The 10,470-nt window shown below is 42.5% G+C and overlaps 1 protein-coding gene across 1 annotated transcript; it reads right to left on the bottom strand.

Annotated features, from left to right (window-relative positions):
* Positions 1-2,511: 2,511 nt before the first annotated feature.
* On the bottom strand, positions 2,512-7,495 carry LOC109931019 (eukaryotic translation initiation factor 1b). The gene is made up of 4 exons (XM_020530372.2): positions 7,233-7,495; positions 5,063-5,226; positions 4,044-4,145; positions 2,512-2,937 (listed from the first exon to the last, which is right to left on the bottom strand). The coding sequence occupies exons 1-4, from the start codon at positions 7,261-7,263 to the stop codon at positions 2,893-2,895; spliced, it is 342 nt and encodes a 113-aa protein (XP_020385961.1). The 5' UTR covers positions 7,264-7,495; the 3' UTR covers positions 2,512-2,892.
* Between the last annotated feature and the right edge of the window lie 2,975 nt (positions 7,496-10,470).

Here is a 10,470-nt window from a genome sequence, read left to right as displayed (position 1 = left end):
ACGCTCCAAAAATAAGGAACTGTTTTGGCTAGTGTCTTCTTTTCCCCCCCAAAGTTGACTTCTGCAGATAAAGTTTTCTTTTTAAAACTAGTGTCTGTCTATTCAGGTTATTTAGAAGGGTAAAATTATATTTTCATGTTTCAAACTGTTAGCTTTGTATATTTATAAGAATGCTATACTAAATTAATAATTTTGTTTATTAAATAAAACTTGTTAGGGGATCTTTTCATTCTGAACCTAATACAGATAAACATATAATTAGCCATATGAGACAGTGTAAAACCATTAAATATATGTTGTAACCAGCAGACTGGTGGAATGAGAGAGAATTTAGACAGACAGTGCACTCCTACAACCTCAAATATACAATATAAAATGCAAATATATAGACAAATATTCTCAAAAGCATTGGAGTCCAAGAATCTATTTAACTGGGAAATGGAGACAGCTTACTGCATGGTGGGTCCATTAGTCACCATTATAGGAATAATTAGCTGGCTTGTAACTCAGGTTACAAGTTTTAACTTAATCTCAAAAGGTTTCAATGCTACATTATTTGTCACACATTAGATTACAACTTATATTTGTACAGCCCTATTAACATAAAATACCCCAAGGTGCTTCAGAGCAATGTTATAAAACTAGATTTGCCTATGTAAATAGGCAGATGGCCAAGAGCTTGGTCAGAGGTAAGAGTTTAATGAGCATTTTGAAGATGCAAAGAGAACTGTAGAGCTAAAGGCCTTTCCAGTTGCAATCAGTCATTAATTGTGATCAGAACTAAAGTTTGAAAGGGGAGTATTGGAGGAGCATTGATATTTCAGAGAGCTGTAGGAAGTTACAAAGATAGGATGAACAGGTAAATAAATAAGGAAAGGGATCTGAAAGATGATAGTTTTAAAATTGAGACACTGGCTCCTAGGTAGGCAATAGGATATTGAAGAAAGGGGTGATGGGCCAATACACCTTTGTGTTTTGGGTACTTGAACCTGAATGACCAATAATTTTGCAAGATCTTTCAAATCTCACAGCAAAGGCGGCAAATATTCTCTTCTAGCAGCTCTAACTGCTCAAAGCCAATTCATCTGGACAGGACATGCTGCCTGACACCCAAATCCTAAAAGCAACTGCACATTCACAGATCAGCAACACAATTTCTTTCAGAATTCAGACATCCAACTCTCAGGGGACTCTGGTTTAAGACTGGGCAAAACACAGAAGGCACCAAGCATGTCAAAACTTCAATCAGGAAGAGAGTCAAAATCAAGGCATTGGAGTGCAAAAACCTCCAAGCAACCCACCAATCACCACCTATTAACCAGATCAACTTGCTTCCAATCTCAATTGACGGCCTGCCTAAGATAACAGGTGAACTGAGCTTGGCACAGGTCAGGCCATGGACAGAATTTTGGATTATTTTAGAGGCAACAAATGGGAGCTTCAGAAGAAATCATGATATGAAAGTAGAAACCGGTAATTACAGCTCCACTATTGCAAAGCAGGTTACAAACTCCGAGTCAAATGTAAGAAGTCTGGCTTATTTTCAGTCAGTCACGAGTCAAAGACTAGGGGCTAGGGACGACTTCAGACAGACACCAAAAGGTTTGTCTTAAATCTAGTTAAAATATGTCTGCTCATTCAGTACTGGAGGGCTGAATAGTCTCAGGAGTGTTACCAGCTTGTTTTGCTGTGAAGTTGAAATTTGAGCAAACTAGTAGCTACATAAATGTTTACCTTGTATATAGTCTTGAAGACAGAATATACATTGACAGAAAGATGTCTACCAGATTGTTTTAACTGCAAATTGACAGTATAGGAGTAAGACCATATGAAATGGCAATATCATCACAGTAGCTTTGAATTTAGGTTGGAGTCAAAATAGGGTCTTTGCCAAATGTATTTTCAAATTGCACTTCAGTTAATATGCTTGAAAGTAAAATATTGTGGATAATGGAAACCTAAACTGAAAGACTGAAAATGGAGCGGTAGCTCAAGTCTGGCAACATCTTAGAACTAATGAAATCTGATATGACTATTCTTCAATACTGCCTTGAAACATCAACTTTCTCTGTAAATACTTCAAACTTAATTTCTCTCGCATTCCATTTTTACCTGAGCAAAATGTATTAACCATCAAGTCCAGTTAGTTGAGGTCTCCACAGAGATAAAATCTGCAAGTAGAAAATAAACTGCATTTGAAATAATGGGATTGCCATTCCAAAATTGAGTTAAAAGGTTTCATTATTAGGTTCTAACGTAAGACAAGCCACAATCGGTGTGTACAGTGTTGAGATGACCTGATCATAGAAACAACTTCAGAAAGGAAAACTGGAATAAATGTGCCACAAGTCTGAAATGTAGGTGACAGTGGCCACATCAAGTGTAATTAGTGAGAATTTGCATAAGTTTTTTATTTACAAAAACATTATGAGCCCTAGAAGTTAGAAGTGAGGGTAAGTAACAAAATACAATGCAGGGCAGTGATCAATCAATCCAAAACAAGCTGCATTCTTCAGAATACATAGCTGGTTTATTGTTAATTGCCTTATACAACATACATGGTTTTAATACAACAAAAAAAAACTTCAAAATCAGGAAAATTTAAGTAGAACAATTAGCACTAAAACATTTCCATTGGAAATGTGCTAAATATACATATGTCTGTCATTTTATTACCATCTTATAGCAGTTTTCTTATGAGTTACTAGCCTAAATAGCACACTTCTTCTGTAGTCATGCATATCGGAGTTAAATTCTGGAGATCTAATCACGTGGGAAGTCCATTCACTGCAGTTATTCATTCCTGCATAATATGAGTGTGTATATAAGCTAACAAATATACAAAGAACCAGCCACACAACAGGAAACTTCAGGAGCTGTTAAACACATCCTCTAGAAGCCGTGGACCTTTAACTGCTCCTCCTTCACAATGCCAACCTGAGGGGAAATAAAATGGAAAACAAATCAGATTAGATGCAGTCCAACCCAAAGATCCTACAATTGAGGTGATACACCAACACAAGCTTTTCACTTGGTGTGCAAACTACTAATGTTGAAACAAAAGGTTAATATAATTCAAGTGTTCCAAGATCTACCTCAATTTGGAGCTTTGTTTAAAATGTTTGACAAATATGACTATAATGATACGAAATTATGAGCAACAGTAAGAGTCAACAACACACCACAAGTCAGCTACCTTGTTGAGATCCCAGGAACTAACAGCAGGGATAAAAAGATGAACTTTTAAAAAAGCTTCCTAGAACCCCAGTGAAGACATAAAAACATGTTCTATCACCAACAGCCAGAGCATTCTGGGCCATTACTTTATATCTGGCATACTCAATTGGCAGAAAGGACAAAACTTCAGGCCAACCCTGACAATGCAATTTCTCAATCAACAGCATAGTTACCAAAGTTGATTCTCAACACCAGACTTCTAGATAATTTCCCACCTACAGAAGCACATTTCAATTGCACATGACCACCCATCTCTCTCCCTCTGGCACCTCCCACCCCAACAACACCTATTCAGACTGTTTCAGAGTGAGCACAGTGGGCTGAATGTTCCTAATAGGAATGTTCTCAAATAACAAAACTGCTTACACCATTAAAACATGCTCTCAAATTCCTGAAAAGTGACTTATGTCAATGAAAATTCTGTTACTTGAATAAAATAAAAAGTTAGAATGGACTGATTATTCAAAGTTTTGGACTCAGGAATAGAATCGCTACTAACAATAATGGAAGCAACCACTCAGCTAAAGTAAGACAAGAAACCAGTTGCATGTTGCTCCCTACACATTGAGAAGAAATTACTTTGAGTCATGGTGAACCGGTTTAGCATGACATACTACAGGTCTCCAAGTATTTGAGGCTTCTTTGGTGATTACATGTCAAACTGGCTCCCCACTCAGCAGAAATCTCTCACAAATCCATCTCAAAATCAAATTGGTAGCAAAGCAGGTTAAAAGATAACCAAACATTTTCGGGTGTAATGCCAAATCTCTTTTCTATGGACATAAATTCAACAAGGTTTGCTTCACCTCCAGAAGAAATTGGCAGATGTTCTTCCTCTGGTCACCTTGAAGTTGGATTACTTCACCGTATTCAGGGTGTTCTATCACAGTACCATTGCAAGCAAATTTCTAAGAAAAGAAACAAGTAGTGGATCAGTGGCACAGAATATTTCCAGTTGGCAAGTTTGAACAGGCTCCACCTACATCCTGAAGTGATCAAGTAGCAAAATACTTAATACCTCAATAGAAACAATTACATTTCCCCAAACCCAGACAGAGGACCAAAACAGAAACATGTATTTGGTTAAAACTCTCATGGATTAAAATCTTTCCTTGACAGTCCAATTTAAATAGATAGCTCAAGCTCCAAGACATAGGCATGGGCTACAACGTGTGTCACAAGGGCAGCTTCAAAAATATCTTGGTATTAGCAATTTGAAAACTGACACCCAATGGAACAATGTTAAATTGCTAATTTCTTTAGAACAGTATAAAATATCCCAGATTAAAAAAACACTTACATTTATTCCTTCCCAAAATTAACTGGGACAGAAAAGTCTCCACTAAAAAGGGACAGTAACATACAGGAGTTGAATAGGACCACATTACTTCTGTTTTGATTAAAAAAGAGCAGTACTATCAGCCAGATTACTACCATAGCACTTCCTTCATATAGGTCAGCATCTGAACATGCACTTTTTCCCCCCAAATACAGGTACAAAATAGATGCAGTCAACAATCTGGAAATGTGAACAAAGACAACGTTAATGAGCCCCACGCCTTGGCCCTTAAAGTTGAGGATACCAAAATTTAGTATCCTCAAATGTCCCAAAAATAATTTTCACCATCTTTTGTAAAGGAAGTGCTCAAAGGTGTTTCAAGACAAGCAAATCTTCAATGGTTAAAAATACAGATAATTAAGTCTTCAAGCCAAAATTGTCCTAAACAAACATTAAATTCATGGTTAAACCAAGGACTTCCATGGTACACCAACTAATTTCTGGTATCACCAGAAAATACAAGAAGGTGATGAAACATTTAGAGACCTTTTTAAATGCTTTCACAAGCTTCTTTTTATCATAATCATCTGCAATGCCTTGGACAGTGGTCAGTGTCTTCCTGCCGTTACGTTGTTGAATTCTTATATGGATGTACTCTTCAGTCCCTGCCGGGAGGCGGTCGTCACCCTTAGTTGCATCAGCAAAGGGGTCTGCAAGAAGTTGAGAGTTAGCAACATTTCTCAGCTTAAAAAACAAATACCTTTTTTTCAAAAAAGAAAAAAACTCTCATTTGATTCAAGGAACTCTTTCTACTATGTAACTATCAGAATAGAGCCAGAATGATTATGAAACGCAGACCATGGTCATTTGGTCTGCTGTGTCATTGATGGCTCTACAGGAGGAATTCAACTAGTCCCATTACCCCACATTTCCTTGATAGTCCTGTAAATTGCACAGGAAGTGCCTGATAGCTCAGACCAAATCTGCCTCAACCATTTTACAGTCCAGAGTCTAACAATTCTTTACAAATGGCTATAGTCACACCGTTGCCATTAGTTGTGTTTTAGATTTTTTATTCAATTCAAATTTCACCACCTGCCACGTTGAGATTAAAACCATGCCCCCCAGAATAACGATCTAGGATTATGGATTGATAATGCAGTGCCATTATCACTTCATTAGCTCCAGTGGAACTTCAAGTATTTATATGGGGGATCTCTAGTTCTTCGTCTGCCATTAGGAAGTTTGGAGATCTAAGTATTTTGAGTATCTCTAAAATCTTCAGGAAAAATACCCCATCTGCTTCTAGACTAGCCAAACTGAAGCACATCATTCTCTTACTGCAAAGATCTGCACCCTGTAAATCTTCAGTCTTGGACACATTTCTCCAGTTTTCTCTTCTACATTAGCCGCAGTCTTTTCCCATATTATCTGCCTCGGTTCACCTTCAAGTATACTGTGCCCTGCTCACACTTCAAACCGACACTCACATATCCTTTACCCCCTACGACATATTCACATCATTTAAGGCGCCCCATGCCTCCCCTTAGTAATCTGCCCTGAGTGCCTGTAAAGCAAGAGAGATGAGAGAGGGGGGCGAAGTTGAAGATGAGGAGGAGTGTGGGAGAAGTAGGAGGAACAGCAGGAAGAACGGGGGGGGGGGGGGAGGAGAGAGGAGTGGAAAGTGGGGCACGGAGAAGGAACGAACGGGAATAATTTGCCAGCCCGAAGCTTCAAGGACAGGGAGTGCAGTGTCAGGTGTGGTGTGGGGTGTGGTGTGGGCAGAAGAGAGCGTGGCGTGGCGTGGCATGGGCAGAATAAAGCGTGGGGTCGGGTGAAAGAAGGGTAATTTGCTGGTCCTAAGCTTCAAGGACAGGGAGTGCAGTGTCCGGTAAAAAGTTTTTGGGGGGGGGGGGGGGGGGGGGGAGAGAAAGAGAGAGAGAAAGGAGCGAAACAGCATGACGAGCCAGGAGTCGGGCCGCCTTATGGGGTGGGGGAAGAGAAACAGAAAGGAGAGTGTAGTAGTAGGACGGCATGAACCGCGAAAGGAACAGAAAAATAAATTGAACGACATTCTCTCTGAGAGACACGGGGGAAGGTTCGGGGCCGGTGTAAAATGGCGGCGGCGGCGGGGCCCATCCCTCGGTCCGAAAAACAAAACCCCTCTCAGAAATATCCGCTCATGGGAGGGACGGAGTGAGGAGAAACAGAGTGAGCTGATATTTCCCTCCCCAGACCCCCTCCTGCCCTCGGGTTGAGGGGGTCCTGCACGGACACGACACACCCCCCCCCCCCCCCCCCCGGGAGTCCGGAACGTCTCCCCGGGCCCCACAGCAACAAACCACCGCACCCTCTCCCCCCACCACCACCACCACCACCCTTTTTACCCCCAGACTCCCCTCACCCTCCCGGCCTTTCCCCCTGTAATCCCTCCATCCTTTCTCTACCCCAACCCCGAACCACCGCCGCCATTTTACCTCCGCCCCCGCCGCCCCGCGAAGAGGGCGGAAAAAAAAATCACATAAAATTACCCTTTTTCCCCCCCCCCCCCCCCGAATAAGGACCCCACGTTGGATTTTTTTGTTTTAAAAAAGTACCCTTTTCCACACGGATATAAAAGGAAGGGACGGGAGGAAAGGTCCGAATCCGAATGAGAGAGGTCGAGGAGGGAAAGGGCGGGAGGGGAAAAGGAAAAACGACCAAAAAAAAAACTCACCAAAAGATTGGAGGTTCTGGATAGTGGACATGCGATATTAGTAGAAAGACTCGTCGGGAACGAAAAGCTGGTCGCTTTGAGGAGGCGAGAGCGGCTGCTGACTAGGATTTCAGTGGGTTTTTTTTTTGTTTTGTTCTGCGGCGCGGCGGCTGCAGTTTATTTTTCTTTCTCCTCCCTGTCGACAGTGAGCGGCCTCGACTCGTCCCGTCCCTCACAAAATGGCCGCCGCTACCCCGCGGGGGCGGAGCCAGCCCCACCCCACCGCGGCATGCCGGGAGCTGTAGTCCCCGCCGGGCATGCCGGGAGCTGTAGTCCCTCAACACCAACACCACCACCACCAGAGAGTAGTAAATTACTGGGGATGCTGGAATCTGTACTGAGAACAGCAAAAATGCTGGAGGTCAGGCAGCACCCTGTGCCATTTTTTTTTTTCATTAAGTGCACAGAGACTTTCTGGAAAAACTCAGCAGCAATCTGTGTAGAAAGCAAAACAAAAAAGCAGAGTCAGGTCAGGCAGCATCAGAGGAGCCGGAGTGTCAATGTTTCGGGTTGGGACCCTCTGATGAAGGGTCCCATCGACTTCCCTGCTCCCCCTGATGCTGCCTGGCCTGCTGTGTTCCTCCAGCTCCGCACTGTATTGACTCTGCCTCCAGCATCTGCAGTTCTTGCCATCTCCCAAAAGCAATAACGCAAAAGAGTTAACATTTCTAGCCCGGGGACTCTTCTTCACAGTTGTTAGTAACTGGGAAAAGGTGGTGTATATTGCTGAAGAAGGGTCACTGGATGCAAGTCTTTAACTCTGCCTTATCTCCGCAGATGTTTCCAGACTTGCTGAATTTCTCCGGCAATTTCTGTTTCTCTTTCTGATTTACAGCAGCCACAGCTCTTTGGTTTTTTTGTTTATGAGCTGAAGACTTTTTTTCATGTTCATGGGATGTGGATGTCACTGGCTAGCCAGCATTTATTGCCCATCCCTAATTGCCCAGAGGGTAGTTAAAAGTCCACCACATTGCTGTGGGTCTGGAGTTACATGTAGGCCAGATCAGGTAAAGATGGCAGATCTCCTTCCCTCCAGGGCATTAGTGAACCAGATGTGTTTTTATGACAATTGATAATCGTCATCATTAGACTCTTACTTCTAGTTCTTTTTTAAATTGAATCCAAATTCCACTATTTGCCATGGATTTGAACCCAAGTCCTCAGATCATAACTGGGATCTCTGGATTAATAGTCTAATGAAAATACCACTCGGCCATTGCCTTGCTGGTAGTGGATTGGGTGGTGGTTTGAGGGGTGGATAAAGGTGACAAGGATAGATGGAGATGGAAACCAGACAGAGAAAGTAAGTTAGGCAAACAGACAAAGGGATGGTTATTAGTAAACCAGGGAGAAAGAAAAGCTGGTAATGGGCACCATAGGTAGGTGAAAATGGGTTGGCTGTGCAGGAAACAGCTCCTGTCGTGTCATGGCCTGGGTGTGGGGTGAGGGGCGGGTGAAGGGATGGTAAAGCATGGAAAGGAAGATGTTTGTGTTCTGAAAATGTTTGGATTGTTAAATCCTGGCATAATTTCTAAAATTTTAGAACCTTGACACTTTCCTCTGTATTCTTTACCCACACCCTGCCCCGCTTCCCCCATCTGTCTTCAGCAGAGTCGCTGGACCTGAAGCATTAACTCTGCTTACTCTCCACAGATGCTGCCAGATCCGATTGTTTTCTCCAAGAACTTCTGTTTTTCTTTCTGATTTCCAGCATCTGCAGTTCTGTTTTATTGTAATCACACACACACACACACACACACACACACAGACATACGTACCCACTCTCCTGCCACAGAGGTCTACAGCACAGATAAAGGCCCTTCAATCCATCATGTCTGTGCTGGTTATAAAGCATCTAACTATTCTAATCCTATTTTCAAAATCTCACCACTGTCAAAAGTATAAAAACTATCAGAGCAAAAGTAGGAGGCCACTTAGCTCCATCGAGTCTGCTCTGTCATTTATCTGAGATAATGTCTAATCTGATCATCTTTAACTCCTTTCTCCCCTCAACTCTTGCTTGCCTTATTGAGGAACTCACTACCCTGACAAATTCTTCCTGCAGAGATATCCTGGAACTGAGATGGTTAACCTCCAACAATCATAACCATCTTCCTATGTGCCGGGTATGATTCAACCAGGGGAGGGTTATTTACCCTGATTCTCATTGACTTCAGTTTTGCTAGGGCTCCTTGATGCCACACCCCATCGAATCCATTACTTTACTGATGATCGAGAGTAGACTGTTGGGACGGTAATTAGCTGGGTCAGATTTGTCCTGCTTTATATGTACAGGATATACCTGGGCAATTTTCCACATTGTATCAGAGATAGTAGGAACTGCAGATGCTGGAGAATCTGAAACATCAGCCTTCCTGCTCCTCTGATGCTGCTTGGCCTGCTGTGTTCATCCATCTCTACACCTTGTTATCTCCAATGTTCCACATTGCTGGGTAAATGCCAATCTTGTTACTGTATTGAAGCAGCTTAGCTAGGGGATCAGCAAGTTCTAGAGCACAGGTTTTCAGTACTATTGCCAGAATGTTGTCAGGTCCTATAGTCTTTGCAGTAACTCCAACCATTTCTTGACATTAAATCAAATTGGCTGAAGACTGGCATCTGCGATGCTGGGAACCTTTGAAAGAGGCTGAGATGGATCATCCAATCGGCACTTCTGGCTGAAGATTGCTGCAAATGCTTCAGCCTTATCGTTGCCACTGATATGCTGGGTTCTTCCAACATGAGGATATGGTTATTTGTGTAGGTCTCCACCTCCGGTGAGTAGTTCAATTGTGTGCGATCATTCATGACTAGATGTGGCAGCACTGCAGAGCTTAGATCTGATCTGTTGGCTGTGGGATCACTTAGCTCTGTTGATCACTTGCTGCTTATGCTGTTTGGCATGCAAGTAGTCCTGCTTTGTAGCTTGACCAGGATGACACCACATCTTCAAGTATGCCTGGTGCTGTGCCTGACACGCCCTCCTGCACTATCCATTGAGCTAGGTTTGATCCCCTGGCTTGATGGTAATAATTGAGTGGGCGATATGCCAGGCCATGCAGTTGCAGATTGTGTTGGGGTATGAATCTGCTGCTGTTGACGGCCCACAGAGTCTCAATGATGCTCAGTCTTGAGTTGCCTGACTCACGAAGAATCAAATTGTAACAGGTGCCTCTATTTCATAGATAGTAGGAACTGC

This window comes from Rhincodon typus, chromosome 2, assembly GCF_021869965.1.
Source record: "Rhincodon typus isolate 14 chromosome 2, sRhiTyp1.1, whole genome shotgun sequence".
NCBI lineage: Eukaryota > Metazoa > Chordata > Chondrichthyes > Orectolobiformes > Rhincodontidae > Rhincodon > Rhincodon typus.
This window is presented reverse-complemented; position numbering and strand designations above follow the sequence as displayed.

Bases quoted from the DNA above. Each gene is read 5' to 3' on its own strand.
- LOC109931019 (XM_020530372.2), bottom strand. From the start codon at position 7,263: ATGTCCACTATCCAGAACCTCCAATCTTTTG. The intron at 4,146-5,062 runs GTCTCTAAATGT...TTCTTTTCTTAG, and splicing joins TTGTGAAAGCATTTAAAAAG to AAATTTGCTTGCAATGGTAC. The intron at 2,938-4,043 runs GTGAAGCAAACC...ATTTCCCCTCAG, and splicing joins TCTGCCAATTTCTTCTGGAG to GTTGGCATTGTGAAGGAGGA.